Here is a 26,990-nt window from a genome sequence, read left to right as displayed (position 1 = left end):
ACGAGAAAAAAGTATGATGGTCATGAAAGAAAGAAAGGGAAGAAAAAAGAGATTTCAACGGATTTACACTTTTATGGATCATAGATACCAAAAAAGTGATCTCTCCGTCCATTTGTCCCTTCGTCTTGATATACATTCGCCTGGAGGCCATACCGATCAACATCTCAATCAAATTTTAAACTTAAGATTTCTATGTGATTCTCCAGGGAGAATTTCCAATTTTCTTCCTACCTCTACAAATAAGGTTAGTGAGTTCCTTCGTGTCTAAGCGGCTAGCGTACACGCCTTTGGCATGGGAGACACAAGTTCGATTCCCGGCGAAAGCTCATGTCGTTCGGATTCCACGTTAATCATTGGGTCCCGTCTTATATAACATCGCTGTTAAACTCAAAACTGAACTCAAATAAGGTTAGTTTACTGAAGGGTAAAAATAAAAAAAATCGGTTTTCTCGAAAACTGATCTAACGATATCCTTTATATTTCATCATTCAATATTTCAATAACAACCCTATACTGTGCTATAAGTCATTTTTTTTTGAAAAGTCAAAAACGGGTAGTTTATTTCTGGAGTGATTTTTTCCGGAAGATTTTCTCAAAAATGACTCAAACGACCTTGTTCATATTTCATAAATAAATTTTATGTTAATAAACTGACAATGTGGATTAATTAATTTTTCCTTAAAACATCTAAAATGAGTAATTTATTCTTGGAGTGAGTTTTTTCTCAGACGATTATTCACCTCTGGTACATGGGGTCCTTGGTTCCATCCCAGCTCGTGTCAAGTGAGCTTTATGATGGACAAACACCGTGTGCGTGGGTTTTCTCGGGGTTCTTCCGTTTCTTCTCACTTTCTTCATTCCACCATTTCACCCACTCTTATCATCGTCTCCTTTAGTTTAGCCGACATAACCGTAGGACGTAAAACTTAAAGATTTAATTTAATTTTTTCAGACGATTTTCTCCAGAATGGCTGAAGCAATTTTGTTCATATTTCATAAATAAATACTTTATGATTACTTTTATATTATTGCCTAAAACACTTGTGGTAGTTTAACCTTGGGGTGAGCTTTAAAAAAAACTGTAAAATGCTACTCATGCGATCTTGTTATTTTATAAACAAACTAGCAGCGTTCACCCCGCTTCGCTGCGGTCACCCCGGAACGCAATAAACTTTGTTACTTAGATAATTTTTACTTTTTCGCTTTCAAATTGCAGTAAATGTTAAAATTATAGCGCCTGTCATGTATGTTAACCCGCCGAGTCACATGGTCATGCGGGTTGCATATAAATACGTTTATTTTTACCTATGATGAACTAATAACAAAGGATTTGTACGTATGGACACTTGAATGGTCAATTATCTCAAGACACTGGTAATTAAAAATTAAAGTGATATGATAAAAACCATCTAGGGTCCAAATCCTAATAACCCCCCAAAAATGAAAGAAATTGGTTCAGCCGTATTAGCGTGATGAGTTCACAAAGGAATTGTGCGTTCTCTTTTATATATATAGATATTTAAGTCATTTATTATGGAAAAATCTACAACGGATAGATTACTTTTGGGAATAAGTTTACTTTGGCCAATGTTTTCCAAACCTCCTTAGAATTGTGTTCGTATTTCACAAGAAAACGTTTCATTGATAACTGCAACACAACATGGTTTAGCTTAAGGAAGTGGAGTAAGAAAGCTTAGTGTGATGGCCCCTATTTTTATTATTTTTTTTAAATCAAAAATTAATTTCCTCGGACTTGATTGATATTTTATAATTTTTTTCCTAGTTAATGATATCCAGAACATAGGACAATATCGTAAAAATAGTTCTCTGATATCATAAGTTATGTTGATAAAGTGGTTTGGTCAACTAACAAAGCTGAAACGAGGCGTTAGATGGTAAAGTGGCGTAAGTCACTCTTCAGACATTTTGAGATATTGAGACTTTTATCAGAATACATATAGAAAAATCGGACATAAAATACAAAGTTCTGTTGCGAATCTTTTATGTTGCTAAGGTACGTTACCAACTCGGAAAGTGCAAAGTGTCAAAATATATACAGAGAGTTCCTGTATTTTCAATGAAATAGCACATAATTGAGGGGTTGGAAGGAAAACTGGTGCTGGTCATTTCTAGATATTGAGAAACATATTAAAATAAATACAGGAAACTCTACAAGTATTATAGATTTTTATCCCTATATAAGTAGACGTTTATCTGTGAAGACTCGTTATGTAGGTATAAGTTCATAAGTTTGTAGAATTACCCATTTACTCTAATAAACACATCAGTATCTAAATTGACGAGTAATATTGACTTAAGACACTTTGCCATCCAAGCTCTTGTGTAACAGAACAGTATGATGACAAAAACAATGCACAGCAGTAAATGATCGTAAAACTGTCATAAAAAACAAACTGGTATCATCAATGTAAACAGAAACATGAATAAGGAAGGCATACTGAACATTATGCATCATCATCATCTCCATGCTGGTCACTGTCCTTTAAAGACAAGAAGTAGTGATGATGGATAGGTGGTATAAATGGTAACAAGTCAATTACGTTCTTCTACTTTAGTTTGCTGATGACTCGAGGCCCTTTGTAGAGTGGTTCTTGTCGAATGTTGTCTGACTTACGCCAATTTGCTATGCAGGGTCATTGTGAATTCGAATTTACGACATTCTTTGTGCTGCCAACTCTTGGCCTATTTTAACTCTGAGATACGCAACTTTGCCATCCAACAAGTTATGGTTTCTACTTTACGGAAATGATTTAACCTCATTAAAAAAAAAAATAAATAAAACAAAAATAAGTTACGCCAGTTTGCCATCCAACGTCTCAAATCAAGCTATAAACCTAATAGCCGATGGGGGTAGCTGAGCTGTCTAAAGTGTTAGATTTAGGGTTGTTAGGTGAAAATACTTTTGGCTGGAAATCCATTTATATATATATGAGTTTTTTTATTACCCTTAAAGTTTGCATATTCAGGTACTGTCGTTAGAAGGTTCTTTAGAAATTTAACAAGTGCCAGTAAAGTACAACAAAGACAAGAAAATTATTATTATTATTATTATTATTATTATTATTATTATTATTATTAATAATAATAATAATAATAATAATAATAATAATAATAATAATAATAATAATAATAATAATAATGTTACGAACACTATTTAATATAATTATTAAATTTTATCCATAACTATATTTTAATTCATTACTCTTCAAATAACTTTCAAAATCAGCAAATAAATAAATAAATGAATTTTTCTAAAAATTACAATATCTATAAAAATTACAATTCCATCTTTAAAATCGTTCCCAAGCACTAAAGCCAACATATAAATTCATGCATTAACAAATACTGTATAACAAAACAAATAAATTCATAAGTAAACATCCTTACAATTTCACCACAAATACAAAAAGTCCATAATCTCAGCTCAAGTCAAAAATCAAAACCACTTTGCTTTAAGAAGTCAAAATAATTACAGCAAAAAAAAAAAAAAAAAAAAATCATTAAAAAGCTAGGTCCAACTTAATACTTATATTTCATTACTCATCAATTCTCTACATCCATAATCTAAAGTATATACCTATTTCATACTTATCAATGCATGAACATAAATCAATGCTTAAAAATTTCAATAAACACAACTAAATGTAAAATTACACTCATTAAAAACATTCAAAAAATGCTCATAAATATTAATATACAAATTATCAGCATCTAAATGTCTAAAAAATTAGTTATTACTATAATTACAATACCTCTCGCGTACGTCCCGTTCTATATAACTCATAAATAACGCTTAATAATAATAATAATAATAGGAGGAGGAGGAGGTGCTGGTGATAAATTACAATAAAAGCAAACAGAAGAGGAAAGCGAAGGAAACGAATGTTATGGAATGTCAGATTTTCACAATTGCTCAGAGTACTGGGGGTTATAATTCCAATAACAAAGAAGATAAAGTCATAAAGAATGTGAGAGGCACTATTATCAATCACGAACAGAGAATCTTGTAAGATAGTGCAAGTGTTACGACAGAAGAGACGATATAAGGAAAGAAAAGAGACGAACGTTGGGATTAAGATGACCAATTGTGAAATCTTCAAAAATCGTAGATGATTTGCCCAACCAAGATGTTAGAATTTTGAAATCGAGTTTTACTATAGAAGCAAATAAGATCAAAGCAGAAGGCAAAGTGAAATTAGTGGGATGGGCTGGAAACAGACTGAGAATAAATTTGTGAAGAGAAACTTCAAAATTACTCAAATGGAGGAAGAAATAATAAAACTGGAGAACGAGTTAATTTCAAGATGAGTTAGGAAAAGAAAATGATACTATTCAGATGTGAAAAGAGTACTATGAAGAAATGAAAGCGAAAGAATATTCTTGAAAAGGTTGGTCCTGATACTGAAATTTTAAAGAAACTTATGGGTAAATGTCGAGCAGTTTTAACTATCACAATGGGAGATGTTAAGCGGAAAATATTTATGTGCAGCACTGTCTCCAAATGAAGAAGAAGACTGTTGATGACAGAAACAACATAAGATTGGTTTTAAGCAGACCGAAAACAGTATGTATTTCTGAATTGTCTGAGTATTGGAAAATCATCGTATAGAATGATCTGTAAGTTGCTGTTGAATTAAAGGTGTTGTAAAAAATTTTTTTCGTATTTATCAGAAGGATGAAGTTCGTCTGTTTTATGAGGAAACCATCATAGAATCTACTCATGGAAAATTTCTTTGGTTTGCTTCAAGCTGGGATGTTACGATTGTACAAAGTTCATAGAATGTACGAGGACGTACGTATAACATAGGTATACATGACTCTGAAGGAGAGACCGCCAAGTGAACTTTGTGGTAGACAAATACCGTGTGCGTGGGCTTTCTCGGGGTTGTCCCGTTTCCTCCCACTTTCTTCATTCCATCATTTCATTCATTTCTCATAATCATCGTCTCCTTTAGCCTAACCGGCACAACCGTGGAACGTAAAACTCAAAGATTTCATTTCATTTTTTTCTGAAGGAGAGACTGTTTCTTTTTAGGAAGAGGTTCGAATTCTAATTTAGTTCTCATCAATCTTCTGCTTGGCTGCAAACTGTGCTTTGAATCAATAAAGGAAAGTTTTGCTGAGGTAACTTCTTTAGAGCCATACCTAACTTCAGTTGTCATAACCTGAATGTCAGCTACACTTGCTTCTTTCTCACCAAACTCTTCCTCCACTAACTCATCTGTATCAAGGCCTTGTAGATAATGAATTATTTGGTTCTTCGAGCTCTAAGACATATTTAGGGAATTTAATCTACAGAGGCAAAACAAAACCAAAGTGAACTACAGCACAGGTCTCAAGTAATACTTTAGAAGAAACTTTTTTTTTTTAAAGTTTCCTTTTACAAAGCACGATAAAACAGGACACATGACTCTGAAGAAATTAACTAGAGATTTATTTCTATTTTCTAAAAAAAAACTGAAGATTGGGGATAAGAGAGACGGAGGCGATCCAAAAATACTTCTCCAATTACTTTTCAATTAACAATTACATAATATATATATATACAGAGTATGTCAACAGATAAACCAAAGCATAATTCAGGTTTCCTACATCATCATGTAACATACTTCTAACTTTAAAATTGGCAATTTTTAAAACACTAATTTTATAGTCTAGAACTTACCTTGCTTATCTAAAGGTGAATACCTTTCAACCATCCCAGTATCAGTTGGAGTGTTCATTTTGCGTGAACCTAAAAAGCAGAAAAAATACACTCATTAAACGTTAATTCTTTGATAAATTTACATTTCAATATTGAAATACATCAAACGAAGAAATTATAGATATTAATGAAAGAGGAAACAGCCGATTCTTTAACACACCATATCCTCTATAGATGTGAATTCAATAACGTACAAAGAGTAAAAAAATGAGAGATTGGACCGAGACTCGAACCTGGGACCTTCGGTATACTGCCGATGAGTTAACCACTACGCCACCCAGTCAGCTTCCCAGAACAGCTCTTCACTCTCGAAGTCGGTACTCTCTACTCGGACCACTTGGTTTTACCACAGACCCATGCTGTGCTCGGACAATCCCTATGTCCTTATATTGAGCACCTTATGACGGTTGTGATTTCATATAGATATTAATGAAAGAGGAAACAACCGATTTTTTAACACACCATATCCTCTATAGATGTGAGTTCAATCACATACAAAGAGTGAAAAATTGACTGACTGGACCAGGGTTTGAAAAAACAGAACCCACCTGGGCCCATATGGGTTTTTTCGGGTTCAATTGGGCTTTTTCGAAATATTTCAATGTCTTTGGGGTAAAAATATTAAAATGTGATTTATATTTCAAGATTGTCATTGTCTCAACTTGCAACAATTCCTTATTCATTGCTGTTTTAAAAAAAATGGCCACCATTTTGAAATTTTACATTGGATAGCCGAGAAAATCTATATTGCAAATTTAGAATGTCTCGTGCTTCTACCCTCAATATTTGAACTTAGAAATTCGAAAATTGTACCCTGTAAAGTGGATACCCGATATTTTGAAAAATGGCCGCCATTTTGAAATTTTAATTTGGATTGCTTCCAAAATATATATGGCTGATTTAAAGTGTCTGGTGCTTCTACTCGGAAAATTTAAACTTAAAAGACCGAAAATTGCACTTTGTAGCGTACATACCCACTACTTTGAAAAAAAGACCACAATTTTGAAATTTTATGTTGGTATGCCGCCAAAATCTATACAGGAAATTTTGAATGTCTCGTGCTTGTTCCCTGAAAATTTAAACTTAACCCACAAACGCCCAAGACCAGTTTTATTCGTTAGCAACTGCATTGAACAATACCGTGTTACATCGAAAACCTGAGAAGAAAACTAAACGAAATTCGTACAAAAAGAGAACGGGTAGTTTGCCTGAAGTGGAACAACGGGGGTTTGGCTAAATGAATGATAAAGCCCATGTAACGTAGTGAAAAATAAAGTGGGTCACTGGTGGCACAAGGGGCGTTTGTGGGTTAAAAGCCCGAAAGTTGTACCCTGTAGTGTGTGTGTGTGTGGTACATGCAGACAAACGAACAAATGTAGATGTAACGTTCGACAAATAAGAATACCAAATACACTATATTAATTTAAACAAAAAAAAAAAAAAAAAAATCATATTTTATAAAAATAAATGTTTCAAAATGTCTTATATGAAACAAATATTTTCCAGCGTAAAATAAATGGTTTTATTGTTAAAGTTCACTTCCGATGCTTTCTGCGTTCAATTACGGCAATTTCCCGAGCATTTGTTGCAAGACGATTCTTTCCCGAAAATAAATCTAAAACAATTAAAATCGCTATTAAATCAGCGGTGCTTGGGGTGAAAGAAGTCTTGAATTCATTAGGGAGGTTGGAAGACGCATTTCTTGTGTTTCCGGCAAAGTTCGCTCCACATCTTATTTAATACAGAGCATATCTGTTTCTATCCAACGTGGTAACGTCTCGTCGGTCCTTGGCACCTTACCTCCTGAAAATTAACTGGATGAGGTGTTTATACTCTGATAAGAATATTTTTATATATATTAGTCTCTGGACAATAGTTTTTCTTTGACCTTATAATTATATATTTAAACTAAATTTTATTGTTCCATCCCTTCAAGTGAAAATAGTATTACTGCATAGTATTTGTTATAATTTGTGATGTAGAACTGTAATTAGTTTTAATTAGTTTTCGTGTGTATTTATGTAAATTAATTTAAGTAAATTAATTTAAAACAATTAACGAAGATATAATTCATATTTTATAAAGTAAATGTTTCAAAATGCCTTAAAATGAAATTGAATATCTTCCAGCGTAAAATAGTCTTATTGTTGAAGTATTCATTTGCGATGCTTTTTGTGTTCAATTGCGGGAATTTCCCGAGCACTTCTTTCACGACGGGTTTTTCCCGAAAATGCAGCTTTCTTTACTGTACATCGAAATTTCCACTAGTACGGAAGTTTGGATTCAGCAATTGAAATAGTAAGCATTACGTAGTGTTCGGAACTCCGAAATTTGACAAGAATTTTTACCATATTGCTGGTGTTGATTCTACAGAATGCTTATATTCGTCACTTACTGCTCCACAATCTGCGGGAAAGAAGTCTAGATGTGAATGAAGAAAGTGGAGTTTCAGAGACATATTGCAACCAAGATTTTCGTAGCACAATAACAACTTTGCTACCAGTTGTTTGTAATTTGTTGCTCGGTGTCTTCCCAAGAACTGTGAACAAACACTCTTCAAGCTTTCCCACGCAGCTTTCTCCTCACCTTGGAGAATTTCGTCGAACTTGTGATCTTTGAATAGTTGCCTAATCTGTGACTCTATGAAAACACCCTCTTTAACTTTGGCATCACTTAATCGAGGGAATTGTCCTCTTAGGTACTTATAGGCCTCGTCCTCTTGGTTCATGCTCTTAACAAAACTTTTCATAAGATCTAATTTAATATGTAAAGGAGAAAGCAAAATTCGGTTACGATCTTCCAGTGGTTCATGCTACACATTTTTCACTCCCGGCTGAAGAGTTTCTCTGGTACTCCAATCACTTGTGCGGTAAGAAATCCACGATCTCTACTGTCCCATTCACATATAAAGCAAAAATACTTTGATACCCTAACTGCATACCTAGCAACAGTGCTATTACTTTAAGGTCACCACAAATGAGCCACTGAAAATCATAATATTTAATGGCTTGAAGTAAACGTTTCAAGTTTTCATAAGATTCCTTCATATGAACTGCGTAACCTACAGGAATTGAAGGAAGTTCATTTCCAATATGTAAAAGCACTGCCTTTAAACTCACCTTGGACGAATCTATAAGGAGCCTTCACTCCGTAGGTTCGTAATTAATTTTAAGTGCCCTCATGAGACCATTTACATATGTACATGCCACAAGTGTGTCTTCCATAGTAAAAAATGAAGTAAACATCTTCTCCCTATTCCGATACACTGAAATATTTACTTTTTCCTGCAATAAATTCCATTGCTTTAAGCGTGACGCTAAAATTTCGGCTTTGCTTTTCGAGAGGTCCAAGTCTCTGATTAGATCACTTAGTTCCTCTTGAGTAAGTCTATGTGGTTCACATGGAGGTTCTTCTACAACAAACGTAGGGTCCTTCGAAGTACTTGATTCAGGAGCTTCAACTTCTTGATTATCATCAGAAAAAAGATCGTATTCTTTAGGTGGGTCAGGAACAGGTAGTCCTTCTCCATGTGGAACGGGGCGCATTGCAGAAGGAATGTTAGGATAGATCAAGGCCCGCTTCTTCTTCGTGGAAATTCCCTTCTTGACGGAAGGAACCATACAAAAATAACAGTCTCTGATGTGGTCGCTTGGCTCCCTCCAAATCATGGGCACTGCAAAAGGCATTGAGCGCCCCTTCCCATTAATCCAATTTCTTAGATTGCTGGCACAAGTGTTACACACAATGCGGGGTGCCCAAGATTTATCTTGGTCTCCAATTTTACAAACAAAGTAATATTGATAGGCTTTTCTTATTAGTGGTGTTATAGTCTGCTTTTGTGAGGAAAATGTCACTTCTCCACATACGTAGCAGAAGCTACCCGCACTGTTCACACAATTTCGGGGCATTTTTGTTTATTGAAATCCTCAAAATGTCACTTGAAATAGTTCTGACAACTATTTAAAAATATACATTCGAAATACCAGTATTTTTGCGTACTTGTAGTTGTATTTTTATGTCCTGCACTACACAAAGGTCACACCCAAAACGCTGATAACTGCACTACACCTGTCTTTTCTAACAATAGCAGAACACTACTGAGATAAGGAACACAATGAAACCAAGCGTTCATATAGTTTCTCCAGTGTTGCCGGATCAGTGTAACATTTTACCCCAAACGAAGCGAATATATTTATTTTTAAAGCGTTATTATTAAACATGCCTGTAAAACGAAAAGTAGAGCTAATATTCGAAAATAACTTTATCTTTGATCTATTTGGACTTCAAAGTTCCTTCTTTCAGAAACATAAAAATATGGAATTCTCTCTTCCATTATAATACTTACAAGTCAATACAAAATATAACAATTGAACGGTTGAGTTGAAAAAGGTACATATTCCAAAAATATCACAAATTAAACTGAGATAGCCATTTTTTTCTTTGGACGTATCTACATCCATACAGCAGAAAAAGAAGCATATTTCACTATTGCAAATAATCTTTCCAAAAATGTGTAGATGTGATTGAGTTGAAGAAGGAACATATTCCAGGAATATGTTCCTTTTTCAACTCACTGCCGCGCTAGTGCCGGCGGCACTCGCCACAGCGCTAGTGCTCAGTTATGTATTATGACTTAACAGGTGAGCTGTTGTTTAAGGTCATGTTGGTTTAAAACCCTAAATAGTGGCAGACTTAAGAACGAGCAGGACACATTATTAGTGAGCCTAATTGAGAGGCATGAGGTTGCAAGGCTGAGACCACCAAATCAAAACCCAAAGCAATACGAGTCCTCTTTCAAGTAATTTGCCACGAAAGGAACGAGCAAAGTTGAAGTATGTCGTAATGCGTACATAAGCCTTCATGCTGTGTCACGCAAAGTTGTTATTAGGTTGACAAAGATTTTGGCTTCTTGGAAATTCCCTATTGACATGAGAGGTAAACAGGAACACCGTTCTAATACTGTTCCAGCCTCACATCTAGTTAAAATACATGAACATATTGATTAATTTCATAAATATGTTGCACATTATACGTCTATATCAGTCATATATCTCGATGCTCAGCCTAATGTGGCAAAAATTCATGAACTTTTCATACAAAAATTTCCTGACTTGAAGAATGTAATTAAGTATGAGTTTTATTTGGAATATTTCAAGAAAAACTTTGATTACCGATTTGCCAGACCTCAGGTCGGTGTCTGCAGTACCTGTGAAGACCTGAAGATCAAAATTAAATCAAACATGCTTAATGACAATGAAAAACATGTAAATTTTATATTCAGTATTTTATATTTTGTAAATTACTTTAGACCATTTTCATTTTACCTCAACTTATCTATCCTAAATACAGTCTGAATATAACACGAAACTTCATAATACAATCTAACCTAACCTAACCTAAGTATTGCTATCTTTATTACAGGCATGTTTTATGGTAGGTTATGACATTGGATTCTGTATGTAACAAAAAAAGACTGATTTGCAATGGCAAAGTAAAACAAATCGTTTTAATATTATTATCTCAGCACTTTTTCGCAGCTCGGTGTGTTTTAATCACATAAAAAAAAAATTCTAATGATGGTCAAACTGAAAGGGAACATCTTTTTATAATGTTTTTCGATCAAGGCTTTTGTTTTTCAGCTGCTGATCCGCTAGATCAAGATGATTTACGATTGTCTACTCTGAAAAATTCAACAATGACCATTGATTTTTCGGAAACATGGTTATTTTTGTCAATATGTGTAGCTAACAGTTTTGAAATACATTTGTTTGTCTTTGTACAAAGATTGAATAGTATTACTCACTTATTTCTGAAACCTGTTTAACATAATCCACTAATTGGGATACAGTATTGTGCATTTAAAAACATTGAGTTGAAAAAGGAACATATTCCTAAACATCTTTACACAATTATATGGTATATATAAAAAAATTATGTACAGGTACCATTTGCAATAGGTTTGCTACACTAAACGACACATATTGACAATAGTAAATGTTTTGGTAGAACAATTAGTTTTCTCACAAAACAGTTTTTCTTAGTTTTCCGAAAGTTTATATTTTTGGAATGTGTACCTTTTTCAACTCACCGATTCAATTGTAAGTTCCATATGGAGCTCACGACGTTGGAAACAAGCGTAAACAAATGAAAAACAAATACTGGTGGAAATATAGTGTTTAACCTATCGATTTTGTTGGTAAAGGTAGTAGGACGATAAAGTTAGCTCATAATTCAAGTAAATTAACATTTATTCATAATTTTGATGTAAAATCAATTGGTGTCTAGTAACATTCTAGTTGTCCCCGTCCACCCAATTTTAACTTGCCAGAGACGTCCATGCAAGTGTTGATACTACTAAATTCTTCTTTGAAGAGTAGCAACAAATAACTGAACTAAACTGTTGTTGGAAAACTAAATTTTACTGAAGAATTCTTGTGTTACCATCAAAGGTAAGAAACACACCATGTTCAGGTATCTTATTGGCTTTCAAGTTTAATTGTATTTCAATATGCAGGTTTTGTTGCATTTGTATTTTTCTGGTATTTCACTATGCAGTTCTCATTAGTTTCATATCGTAACTCTTTTATTTCAATTGATTTTTAAACAACTCTACACCTGTTGAAAATGTTTAGTAGACCTATTTTTTTGTTCTTAACAGTATGTATAAAAATAAAAATATGTCTATCAGAACAAAATTCAAAATAATAATTAAAAATATTTTCCGGTAAATTATGTTATTTCTTCCGCTCATATTCGCGACCCTCAGGTTGAGAAACCCTGTACTAGACTAATTATCAGCTCACAAAACTGTTGTTAGTACAAAGTAGCTAATACTTCCGAGTTTTACATTGGGTAAACAATTTTACGCTTCATGCATATTCATTCGTTCATACAAGAATGAAGAGATATAAAGCCTCTGTGGCCCAGTGGCAGATCTAGAAGGGGGAACACTCCCCTCAAGGGAAAAGATAAATCTTTCTTTGTTATTTCGTCAGACGACAAAAGCATTTTTTTGTCAATATGTTAGACTAATAGTCTGCTCTCAGCCTATTGTTAGTTCAATTAGGTAATATCCTCAAGTGTAGCAGCGCCTAATATTTAACGTTACTCGGAACATTCCACCCTTCTGTGAGAGAACGAAGAAATATAAACTTTAAGTGGCCCCGAATGGCAGACCAAGAAGGAGACGTGCATCCCTAAAGGGAAAATACAATTCCTTTTGTTTTTTGTTTTTTTTTTTTTGTTTTTTTCTTTCTTACATGAGACGACATGAGTATTTTCTCTGTCAATATATTAGACTAATATAATTTGCTCTCAGTCTATTTTTACTATGAACTAGTTAACATTTCCAAAGTGTTACAGCGGATAATATTATGCGTCCCCCAATAATCTACCATTCTTTTCTACAAGAAGAAAAACAAACGTTCTGAAGGCGAACATCCAACTTACTGAAATAATATGTAAAAATTATTCGAAATCACTTTTGCGATATGCACCCCGTCATCCCCAGGATCAAAATGAACACAAACTTTCTAGACTGGCCAGATTTACATGTCCCATTCACGATTTCCATTTTTTGAGGTAAAGTTTAGGCTTTCACTCAAACAACTATTGCTTCCTTATTATTTATCGTAGGATCATGGTTCATACCTCATTTCTTTTTTTCAGAACAGAGCATCCTTTCCAACCGTAACACTCGCTTGTCTGTATTATACGCCAGAAAAGGGAAAATCGGGAGGTTTTCGAAAAAACAATTCAAAATTTTTGCGCCCCTCTGGCTAGGGCCTGGGTTCACATAAAACTCTCAAAATTACATAGTTATGTACACAATGTGTGTGCAAAATTTCAATATATCTTGAAAACAAAGGGCAGAAAAAAATTGAAAATCTGAATGTGACCCATTTATATATATACACAGGGTGTTTCAAAACAACACCGACAACGTTTGCGAGGTGACTCCTGACACCAAGATAAGACAAAAAGTATACACTAACCTGGGTGCACAAATTCTTACTTTCGGAGTTATAGGCTGCCAAAAACATGAAAAAAAAGTGAAATTTACAGCTCCATAGCTCCAAAACTATGGGACCTACAGCAGTCGGGTCAAGACCTTACTTAGGAACCAGTATGTGCTCTATCCAAATATCCAAGTTTCAGAATCCTGCGGTACTTCCGCATCAATTCTTGTAGAGGTAGTTGGTGAGTACTTGAAAGTATATGCCCGTAGCCGAACTCCCTCTATAAAAATTGTCAAGTGAGAGTACCTTAGGTGAGCGCGAATGCTTTTTCCCTAACCTTCATTGCTCATGATGGAGTAGCATACTTAAAATCGTAGCTTTTAAGATTTGTTCTTTCTAGAGAAAGGAGGCAGCAAGTTGCCTAGGCCCGGCTCTGCCACTACGATGTTCATATCATTGACGAAAATGAGTAATCTGGAAGTGAGTGTACCGTACATATCAGAGACTGTAAGATAATATGAACTGCATACGGAAAGATCCTCGTGACATTAGAAGAAGGACAGAAAGTGATTTAACCTAACCACTATACGGAAAATGGAATAAGATAATGGAGCATTAATATGTCATCACGTTTGCTAAGTGACAGTGGCATACCGTTAATCAACGCCGGATTGCCCGACATCCCTGCTCACATGAAAAAATACATAATTTGTTGTAAATAAAATTGTTTGCTTACAATCAATTTAGCACTATTATTTCTATCAAAATTTACTGTTTGGATGCAAGGGCCTCCCGCCTTGTTGGAACAATTGGAAACTGTATGTGCGCGTCACTCAGATGTATATTTTTCTTTCTTGCCTCTTGTATGCCAAGTTCTTTGGGCGTCCAAGAGCTGTTGAAAGCACCGGGGTTTTTGGCAAATATTTTCTGCTAGGATTAGAATGCGCATGTTATAAATATTTATTTATCTACCCCTAAACGTTCTTTACAACCCAAAGTTTGCCTTCGATAGATGATACCATATTTTAGCATTACCATCTCTATGTATTTTTAATCCCCACTCTCATGGCCAATAGCTCGGGAAACAAACATATGCAGCTCAAAATATTTTCAGGTGTTAACCTATCTCAATACTTCATGTTCAGTCTTTTATTTTTAAGCTATCTTAGTGGTTTATTATTGGGTCAAAAGATCCAATATACTTCAATCAAAAATTTTCTTGTAGGCCTTATATTTCGAGAAGTACATATAGTGTAGGTAAACCCAAACTATCATTTAACTTAGTATAATGTGCTTATTCCTCAGAAAACACAAAAACTTAATTTAGGAGCCGTTGAAAAATTGTTGTTGTCCCTGATCCAATTGACCTAAAAGATTCAATATATTTCAACAAAAATTTTTTTTGTTGGCCTCACATCTCGAGAAGTACACAGTGTAGCCAAACCCAAACTATTAGTTAATTCAGTTTGATTTGCTTATCTCGTAGAAAACACGAAAACTCGATTTAGGGGCCGTTCAAAAAATTTGTGGGCCTTGATCTAAAAACTAATTATTGGCCCAAAAGATCCAAAATATTTCAACAAAAATATTCTTGTAGTCTTTATATCTGGAGAACTACATATAGTGTAGCCAAACTCAAACTATTAGTTAACTCAGTGTTATGAGCAAAGGTCACAGATAGTTTCCTGGAAGCAGTCGTTAGAAGTCATGTAAAATTAATTATTGGCCAAGATCACAATCTTTTGATCCATTTTTTTGATCATTCCTAAAATTCTTGTTACTACCGTATTTGCGCGAATATAGGCCACACCTGAACTTTTGACACGAGATTATAGAAAAAGTAGGGGAGGCTGCTGTACCTACGGCCAGTGCTCATTAATAGTCGTGTGTTGTCGGCAGGGTGCGAATTGGCGGGGGGATGCCAGGAATTTCCCCCCCTGACAAAAATCTTTCCCACCCTGAAGAAGAAAAATTTTATCCCTGGCAGGGATAACTTTTTCCCCCTCTGGAGTATTTTTAAATGGACATAAAGATAAGATAGAAAAAGGGAACAATTCTTACTTTGCGTAGCTAACCTAAATATTACTTGAGTGAAAATTTATGAAAGATCTCACATCTCAACTGTTTTGTACTTGTTAGTATATTATATATATATATATATATATATATATATATATATATATATATATGGGAAAAGGGGGTTCATTTAAACATCTGTTTTCGAATATTCGTTTTTGCTTCCAAACACACAGTAAATTTCCTTATAGAACTGTAGCAAAAGCTAAATATAATATACATTATATTTGTCATAAAATAGAGTACTTTGTTTGATCTTGTCATTCTATGCAAGGGCGCAGAGAGTGTCGTTGAAATGTACCCCCTTGGGGGGTAGATTGAAACAAGCATGGGGTAGATTTGAACATACGTGGAGCAGCTTTGAACAAACCATTATTTTACTACAATAATCATTATTTTCAGGACGAATTCGTTTACGAACAACACGGCTAATGTAACAAAGCAGCATTAACGGTTTAAGGCACAAGAATTAACCAATCGCGTATGGCAAGGAAATAATAATAATAGTAATAATTGCTGAAACATATTTGCAGGCCCGTATTTGTATATTGTGCGCCCCTGTGCTCTAAATAATTTGCTTCCCCCTTCGGGAACACATCTGAATTGAGTTGAATTCATAGTTTTTGGGGCCGCGGATATGAATAGTGACAGTTTTAATCCAATTCAACTTCAAGGTCATACTCAACTCCCGAGTGAGGCGGGCGAAAGTTTAAAAGTAATCGAAAACGACAGATATTAGTGTTGAATTCATTGTTTTCGAGGTCGCTGAGTTTAACGGTATCAGTTTTCATGATGTTCAAGTTCATCCTCACCCCTTTTGGTGGGAGTAGGAGAGGATGACTTTTTTAAAAATAATCAGATAAGCTAGCTAATTAGTAACTCCTGTAATTAGAGCGAATTAAACATTTTCGCGCTTTTGCGCGGGACTGAGTGTGGCAGTGTTAAATATAACTTTATTGTGGATCTTTTTTTTTAAATCAAAAATTTTGCCGCCACCTAAATTGTGACGTCCTGTGCTCGAGCACAGAATAGCAGTAACCTAAATACGGCCTGCATATGTGCTGTACGTTATACGTTACATACACACACACATAAAAAGGATATGTGGACAACATATCTATAGGCTTAGGTGTGATCTGAAGATTTTTTTAAAAAAATATGATTATCGAAGCATATCTATGAAAATATGATTATAATTCACTTTTTAATTTTGCTCGTCATACCTGATAGGCTTAATGGAAAACCTATTACTACCAGCAATCTAAGAGATCTAAGAAATTACATTTTTTCACTACTAACCGGGTACTGGACAGGAAATTAATTTTACCCTAAAATTCTGCAAATCAACATGAAATGTCAGAATTTTTGCAGTACGCTTTGTCTCTCCAGAAGTTGTGGGATTAGAAAGTCTACACACAATATCAGCAGTTGGCACTGAACATTTGTCTTCCTTGTCTGAGAACACAAACATGTTGCTGGTACTTCTAAGTTTCAGAAAAGTATAGGTAGAACAATGTTCAAATGTGCCCCCTAATTTTTGTTCAAAACTGCCCCAACCGGCATGACCAAGCGGAATTTGGTAATACCCAGATAGTACAAACTATTGTGAAATACAAAGGGCAACATTAGATAAGTAAATTAATGTACTTGCTTCTGCAATGAATGGCAGATAATATCAAAATACAGGCTTCTGGCAAAAATCTTACAAAACTTCAGAAAAACTAACTTTCCACCTCACAAATGTAACAAAGTAGTGCTGTACATCAACAGTTACACTAAAATTGCAGATAACAGTTGACCGTCACGCAACGCAGTTTTGCCAAACTAAAAATTTTGAAACCACCATATATGCTATTATTTCTAGCCTGTTATCTTAAATGTTCAAAGGACCCCCTGTTCAAATGTACCCCCCTCTCCCCTATATATATATATATATATATGTGGGGGGGAGGACTGGGTGCGCATATAGGTGAAATTCATCCCCCCCTGGGAAAATTTTTCAATTCGCACACTGGTTGTCGGGAAAGTTCGAGAATTAGTCAGAGAAGATTCCGTTCTGGTAAAGTAAAGATGGCGAAGCGCTGTACCTACGGCCACAACACTAAGGCCCGTGAACAAGTAGCAGATGACAATGAAGCAAGAAAGCAAAACCATCCTCGAGGAACAAGGATGAACAGCATTTAGAACCAGCAATAGGAATAAATCAACAAGAGCCTTATATCTCGGAAACCACCATCATGCCTGGAGGTACATCAGTATCTTTGTTGATATCTCCAGAAGTTTTGAGGCCTTTCCCAAGACCCCTCCCAGAAAAATGAATTGGTGGGGGCTACAGAAAGGCAGTTCAACTATTCTGACAAGCTCACAAGAGATTAAGAAACTAGAAAAAAGCCTAACAGGGAAAACAGGGAAAGCTTCTGAAGACAACTTCAAAAGGAGCGCCACCAAAACTAGTAAATAAACAGATGACTGAACGAGCCTTGACATTCACGAGTTGATATCTTAAGAAGCTGCCATAACCAAAAATTGGATGCACTGGACGTCAATCCCATCTTCTCTCATTTTCAGATGGTTTCAGCGATTTCAACTTGGGTTATAAATGAAAATTCTGTTTTCCAGACAAATGTGTGCAATTAACGAGCATAACCCTTGATAACGTTTGCTCAAAGATCTGTTTCCTTTACTACCTGTTTATTAACAGAAATAAAACGTTATTTGTGGCCTATTCTTGACTATTTCTTTCTCCATTTCAACCTGTTCGTGGGTACAAATAATAGGTGGCCGTAGGTATAACGGGCTGTTGTACCTACGGCTAAAATAGGGTCTCGGGAAAAGAAAAATAATTCTTATTTAACGACGTTTTGAACTAGACAAATTTTGTGTATTCAAGAGACCTAAAACTATGTGCCTAAATTTTATATTTTGCGAAGAATGCGTTACAGGGATCAGAAAACACTCAAATCTAAATTTTGTCCGTAGGTACAGCAGCCTCCCTTACGCCTCGAATATATGCCGCACTACTAAATCTACGGGGAAGTTATGTTGCAGCTTTGGATGTGTGTATCAGCCATCCATTCTAAAACACTTCTATAAAAATTACATCATGAACACAGCAACTTCGACGTCAGGGAGCAGTTTGCAACGTGTATCTGTGTTAGAAATGTGCGGTTGGATTTTGGCAACTTGACGGTAATATCGGAAGAACTTGTCATGAAAAGTTTCAAAAGAACTGGATTTTCCAATAATCCTGATGGGATTGAAGATTACCTTCTTTGTGATAGTGACTCTGAACAGCATTGCGGATAGTGTAGCGAGGGTGAAGGATCAGATGCTGGTGATGCTGAGATGGTGGGAAGCGATTATGCTTGATTTAGGTGGGTACAAACAAGGTGACGCAATTTTGCTAAACAAAGTTGCTTTTTTTCCCTTCAAGAACAGGTACCGTATATAAATATATCGTATATATTATATATACTGTATAACAAAGATACGTATTCCTGTTAATAAAAATATTAAGTGTACAAGTGTTTCTTGTGCCAATGTAAATTGTTACCGGTGCCCAATGAAGGTCACTTTTGAGAACAAGTTAAGTTTTTCTGCTATTTTCTTCCTAAGTCTTTGATGGTTTACAAAAGTAACTGCAGTAATTTATAATTTTATTAATTTTAACTCACAAGATACGTGTACATGTCATCTTGAAATTTATGATTTACTAGCAGCGTTCACCCCGCTTCGCTGCGGTCACCCCGGAACGCAATAAACTTTGTTACTTAGATAATTTTTACTTTTTCGCTTTCAAGTGATATGATAAAAACCATAGAAGATTGCAGTAAATGTTAACATTATATCGCCTGTCATTTATGTTAACCCGCCCCGCTTCGCTGCGGTCACCCCCGAACGCAATAAACTTTGTTACTTAGATAATTTTTACTTTTTCGCTTTCAAGTGATATGATAAAAACCATTATAACGCCTGTCATTTATGTTAACCCGCCGAGTGACACGGTCATGCGCCTTGCATATACATACGTTTATTTTTATACCTATGATGAACTAACAAAGGATTTGTACGTAATGGACACCTGAATGGTCAATTATCTCAAGACACTGGTAATTGAAAATTAAAGTGATATGATAAAAACCATCTAGGGTCCAAATCCTAATAACCCCCCAAAAATAAAAGAAATTGGTTCAGCCGTATTAGCGTGATGAGCGGACAAAGGATTTGTACGTTCTCTTTTATATATATAGATTATCTGAGGGAAAAAAATTCGATTATAAAACGCACCATGATTTTTCAAGCCAAAATTTAGGAAAAAAGTTGCGGTTTATATTCGCGCAAATACGGTACATAGCAGCAATTATTACCTGAGGACATTCTCCCACACTATGGTGGCACGAAGAGCACTGGATCATAGAGCCATATTCTTACTTAAGTGTGTCTGCATAAGTTATTAAGTACTGATAACATCAATTATCCTAACGAACTTCTACTTCTGTGATAATTTAAATTTAATTTACTCTACCACAACATTACTTTACTTAAATCAAGACTGTTCATGGGCCCGTGTAGCCGAAATGTTAATCAAGTCTTGCGTGTAACGTACACACGTCTAGCATATGCATGTTCCCCATAAAACTGATACCAGTAAAGTAATGTGAGCCATTGTAATTAAAACGGCTCATTGTGAAGTGCTTACCTGTCAATGAAAATTACGGAGGGTGATATTTCATGGAAATACACAATTACAGGGATTACACTAGACAGGTGTTACAGCATATTTCTGATTCCAATACAACCCCTACTTTTATGATAAAAGATTACAGAAAAATGCATCTACAGCACACACTAGGTATATTTTCAGTGTACTTAGTATAAAACTACACAAAAAACAGAATCAGATACAGATTTCCTATAGTCTACTTTACTGGAAGGGGTTAGTGAATTTCAGAGCGTTCAATGATAATTTAAAAAAAAAAAAAAAAGGATAGGTGAGAAAGAGGGTAAAGCTGGAGCGTAATGGAAGCTCGTGATTATTTTTAGCAAAGAAACATTCCACATCACGTGTGGAGAAAGCAAGACCACCCCATATTTTTCAGCACGACATTTCGGAAAAAAAAAGTCACTTCAGTAATATACCATACCACTCCTACCACATTGACCATGGCCTGATCTTCAGTCCAAATACTAAGATAGTAGAAGACACAGAGAAAGGAACAGAACAATGAATGTGTTTATATCCTAATAATGATCTAGATTACGTACAAGTATTCTGGTAAACCAGTTTTCGAAGACGATTATTCAGTGTACCAAATGCAAGTCTATATTTAGAAAGAAAAAATTCTCTGATAGAATGGAAGTACAAAGGCACAAAAGACTAGAAACATCACATAAGCATGAATTACAGTACAATACCAATCTTAAACTACAGCTCAACATGTGTAACCTCCTTTTTGGCTATATGGTTAGCGTAACGGACACGCGGGTAAGATTCACGGTGAGAGCTAATGTGGTTCGGATTCCATGTTTAGCTACGCATCCACGCCTCAGGCTCGATGCTGAATGGGATGCTAAGGTCAAACCCAATCCAACCACCAATTTACTTATCATTCCCTGTTATTAATTTAATTGTATACGTTTCGATGACTCCACGTCATCATTATCAGTACGAGAACATTGAAGAATTTTTACATTGGTTTGTGGACTCACATGACGTTCTTTATTTTTTCTAAAAAGCAGTATTATACTTCGTTAACACGAAAAGAAAAACACCTGTCAATATATTACTCCACTGACCAATTGAAGAGTTGATGAACACTATCATCACTCACTCCTTGCTTGGCCTCTTGTTTACGTTTAGGTAAAATAATTCGTGGATGAGGAATGAACTATTTGTATCTTGTACTTTTAATCTAAATGCTTACGGCGGTTCAAATTACCACATAACAATTACTCTTAAACAAAATTAATGTCCATTATTCGCTAAAATTACACTGATTTCTAAAAATTTACCCTTGTACTCACTTCAACTTTTAATACCAAATTATGAACTTACGAGATAAGAATGTTAAATTAACTACCGTACCTGTCCTGTAGACATAGATTACTCATGCAAAATTCTTTTACTAGTGTAAAAATAAAAAAAAAAAAATAAAATATTTTGGATTTTGACTGGCGCAGTTTTTTGGTTTATGAAGAATTAGGGGACTTCCATTCTGCACTCTTGAGTTTTTGTTGACGGGTCATATTGAAAATCCCATATCTCATCCATAATAAAGATATTCAGGAGGAAGTTAGAATCCGTATTGGCGGTAGCAATCAGCTCCTTGCAATAATCAGCTCGGTTCCTTTGTTGGTTATTTGTTAAAGAATGAAACACAAAATGATCACATTTCCTCTTGTTGAGATATTATTTGCCGCACAATTTCTACATTCACGTCCAACTCCTCAGCAAGGATTCACATTGTGGCATTTAGGTCTTCCGTGATGAGTGTCCTCGCATTCTTTACCAATTTTTAGGTTTTCACTGTCCTTGCTGCACCTGGGTGTCCATCGTCTTTAATTGATCCCCATTCCTCACAGAAACGCCTGTGTCATCCGAATACGCGTACACGGAATAAATAAATGGCCTCATACACTTATTTGTTATTTCAACATATGACAAATCTTCGTAGCAATTTTACCCAGAAGCACACAAAACTTGATATTCGCTTTTTGTTCCATGTTGAACTCATAATACAGCTTAGCAACACCTGTCTACACTGATCACACCCATACAAGTAACTGCCAGTTAAAAGCAATGAACTTGGTATCAGTTACTAATGAAACATTCCACTTTTAATTGCACCACAGATCGCTTGCACAACAGCGCCACATGTTGAGAAATAAAAAGATCAGTCTTGAATTTGAATTGCCGCACTGTCTAGGTAGCTATAGGTATTGACTGTAGTCAAATGGGTTATGTCGCATGCTAATTCAAAATTTACGGTTAAAATAATATATTACTCTTTGCCCTAACTTAACCCTACTTCACTCGAATCTATCGTACCCTAACCTTGCTTTGATCAACCCCACTCTACTCTACTGTACGCTAAACTAACCCTACTGTATGTTAACCTAACCATACCCTATTCCAGGGTTGGATGGTTTAAACCAAGATAGTTTAAACCAGCTGTTTTTTTTTTCAAAAAAAAAAAAAAAAACTGGTTTAAACCAAAAAACGAAAATGTTCGTAAAAGTGTAAGTGTTTGTAAAATCTTGATGAACAAACATTTGTGGGTTATCACGTTTCACTCCCATATATTATTCGTACTATATTCAGACCTAAATTTCCCATTCATTACTCAAAAAGATTATACTACAAAAGCAACTTTTTTATGTAAGTTTATAAATGTTTGTTTCGTGATTTTTTTGTAGTTATTATTATGTAATTGCAATCAAAGAAACATTCTAAATATTGTTTTGTTTCAATGTTTACTATTGATAAAATACATCGAAATGCCGTACTTTGTGTGTGGGGAGGGAGGGTCATACAGACCCCACAAGAGGCATTTAGTGAAATGAGAAGTATCTTCGATATCTATTTATGTATAAATGAGTCTGAGCCAAAGTGGACTCAAATAATTCGTATCTTTGTGATATGCAAATTATGTCGTTGTATTTCTTTAATTTGGACCAATAAAAGTCGTTGTTAACTAACTTGAATTAAATTAGTTCTTCTGTACTCCGTAGTACTTTGAAATTGTCCATATGTAATTCAGTATAATGGTTTCACTTGTGCAACTGTTTATCTTTTTGTCCTTCTGAAATGACTCTTGAGAGCTATATTAAGAAGCATGTAAAGATCAGTACAACGTATTTTTATCAGGATTCCTTCGTGAGTGAGTCGGCAGACGTATCGCATTTGTGGCCAATTAGTCCTGGTTCCGAGTTCAAATGGAGGACAATTTCTCTCGGATGTAACTCGAGAAGCAGGTTTTGTTCCGCTTTAAGCTTATGTGACCCCTTCCAGCATAACCCGGCTGTTGCATAATAACATCAAGGCGAAACAAACTTATTACTGTCCATATATGATATGAATATATAGAGCAAATTATTTAAACCAAATAAACCTGGTTTAAACCAAAAAAAACCTGGTTTAAAGCAAAAAACCGGGTTTTTTGTTTTTTTTCAATAAAAACCATGGTTTTTGCCAACCCTGCCCTATTCTAAAGTTACTAATTAGTCGTGGAAAGGCAGTGTGGAAATGAAACGTATAATTCTACACGATTGCACACGATTTTCTATTCGAAATTGGAGAAGTTTACACGCCTCTGTTGTCAAGCTCTAACCTAACCCAACCTAATTTAGTACCTTTTAGGATTGCATTTAATATCACCCCCAAACCCACACATAAGGTAAATATTTTTCATAAAAAATATTGTTTTGCGCTATCGTCGTTTATGAGTGTACCCACCGTCACTGATGTGCCCGCTTCCTATGGACGTCTCCTCGTTATCCTTTGGCCCCCCTGCTGCGCGTTTACCCTGACTCGGTTAGATAGCATTTGTGCTTTTAGTGGCCACTTAGCACAAATTGGTTATTGTCTTTTGCATACTAATTCTTATCGCGTACGTACACCGAAGTTTTTCTAAAGTCAATCTGCACAGAGGAATGCAAGTCCACACCCACATCGAAGGCTCCGTAGCCGGTACATGAGTCAGAGTCAGTACGAAACTGATTTGGGAGAGAAACTAAATATCTAAGACATATATTTTCCTTTCCTCGAAAAGTTTACACGCCCCTTTTTTAAAGGTCGAACCTAACCTAACTTAATATAAAATAATTTAGTATATTTCTTATCTAATCTAGTACATTTTTCAATGTTTCGTGTAATCCCGCCATACAATACTAATGCCCATGAATGTAAGCATGCTCCCCTAAAATAGAATAGTACCGTGGATGAAACATATAACCTGTCAGTCAAAACTAGCAATGCCTTCGGCCGCAATTGTAATTTTGATCAGTTATTCTGTTTATTACTTGGTGTGGTTTAATGGAGTAAAAGTTAAGTTGAATTTGTCCCTTGGGCTTTCGTTTCAGTTACTTTTTATTTTAAATCTAATTTTGCATATATGGAGGGTTGTTATGAGAAGCATGCTGGATTAATATATTTGAGAAATAACTGGAATCTATCTCTGTATCAATGTATATTAAGTTTAAGAAAAGCTGTATTCTGTAGTTTAGGAAGTCCTATAATCTTGATTCTGAGTATCTTTCAGTCATAGACCTACATTATTTTGTTGAAAATAGCCTAGGCAGCATATAATATACTAAAGCATAAAGAAACAGAAGTAGCCTAAGTTTCTTTACTGAACAGACGAGAACTTGGTCTAAATTTGTTTCATAAGCATGTTTTGTAACCTGAAACTAATATAGGCTATTAGCCTATTGGTCTATTATAGTCAACTCACAAACATGTTAGAATTGCATTAGTAGCTTTTTCCACTTACTTCCTTACTTATTTTCTTGTAACTCAGCCAAATATTTGTGTATATCTTTATGTAATAAACACAAAATAATGAAGACTTCTTTATCTCACAGTTGGGCTCCTTATCACATACAGAAAGCTTGGACAACAGGTGTCTCATGAATACCTACCCTTTTGGTGGGAAATTATGAGACAGCACACATTTGACATTTACGCATCAACTTATGAGACGACAGGAAACTTCTTGGCAGCAAATTGCTACTCTATTGGCACAATATGCTGCTTATGTTAAATGCTTTCAGAAACTAACATATGCAGAGTAATGTGGAAAAGTTGTGAAATCTTTCTCATAATTACCCTCATTAACCCTAATTTCATAACAGTACAAACACTATCCATCGCTTCGTTGTACTCTTTATTTCAAATCATTAAATAAGATAACCCTACTTATCGTTTATTCATTACATCCAGTCAAGAATTCTATTTGACTTGCAGTAAAATGGCGCCTTCGAGCAAAAGTACGGCAGATAATTTATTTACATTTTTCTTGTATTTTCAAATTTTTTGTTAACTCCAATATCTTCTAAGAACTATCATACATTAAATTAACTTTTTATTATATTTTGATGCACAAGTAGTGTTAATATCAAATATTTTAAAGATCTTTTAGAATGCTTAACTTACAACTTAACTATCGCTCCTTTCTTCTTTCTTGAAGATGAAAAGCTTTTATCTCCTTCTTTACGGAGCGCTAAATTATTAGCCGTCTTTTGCAGAGTCGTTTTGACGTATGATTAGCGTCATACTAAAGTCCTTATTACTACAGGGACCTTATGTAAGTCGAACTCTTTAGAATGGCACTAATCACGCTTCAAAATGCTTCTGCATACGGCCCTAGATATCTTAACATTTAAGTTCATTAGTTTCCTTTTAGTTTCCAATAAATTAAAATAATAATATTTCATCTCATCCATTTAAAATTTACAACAAATTAACAACTGGTACTGCTACTATAATTTATTCAAAAAATCGTAAAATTTGAATATATATTAGTAGTATTTGTAAGTTCACATTAGAGGTTTGTACTGTGCAGATTAAGTATATGGGGGCCTAGAAGTTCAAAGCTTTTATCTCGCTCTTTACGGAACGCTGAATTTCTAAATCTCGCAACATTTATGTTCATTTGTTTTATTCAGCTTTCAATGAATGAAAAATAGAAGAATTATCAACTACTACCATAATTTGTTCAAGGAATCATAAAATATGGATATTATATTTATTGGATTTACAAAGTCGCATTAGATATTTGTGCCATGCGTCATTTTTTTCTTTTTTTTTTAGTTTTCCATCACTGTTCTTGCTCTAAACAATACCTTAATGCATTCTAGACTTTTTTCATGGTGGACGTCTGAATACTTACGCACAGATCGATAATATGAGTGCAAATTAAAGTCCCGTAAAAACAATTAGTAATGTGAAAAACACATACCAACCTGTAGTATACTAGGTCAGTAAAGTACCGGTAGATTAGGAAATGACAGCAAGGTAGGGTATATACTTGATTATTAGAGTAGGTTAGGTTAGTAGAGTATGTCAGGTTAGTAGATTATGCTAAGTTAGGTTACTAGGGTAGGTTAATTTAGGTCTGTAGGGTAGTTAGCTTAATGCAATAGAATACATTGTGTTAGTAGAATAGGTTAGGTTTGGTTAGGTTAGTGGAGTAGGTTAGATTTAGATAGAAGGGTAGATTAGGTTAGTAGAG

At 34.9% G+C, this 26,990-nt stretch overlaps 1 protein-coding gene across 1 annotated transcript in view; it reads right to left on the bottom strand.

Annotated features, from left to right (window-relative positions):
- LOC145674102 (piwi-like protein Siwi) overlaps positions 1-26,990 on the bottom strand; it is a 196,880-nt gene that overhangs the window by 45,861 nt on the left and 124,029 nt on the right. The window contains exon 5 of the mRNA XM_081743926.1: positions 5,687-5,755. Coding sequence (XP_081600052.1) covers positions 5,687-5,755 — 69 coding nt within the window. The remainder of the gene's footprint in view (positions 1-5,686; positions 5,756-26,990) is intronic.

Source organism: Thermobia domestica, chromosome 17 (assembly GCF_964235325.1).
Source record: "Thermobia domestica chromosome 17, izTheDome1.hap1.1, whole genome shotgun sequence".
NCBI classification, from domain to species: domain Eukaryota; kingdom Metazoa; phylum Arthropoda; class Insecta; order Zygentoma; family Lepismatidae; genus Thermobia; species Thermobia domestica.
This window is presented reverse-complemented; position numbering and strand designations above follow the sequence as displayed.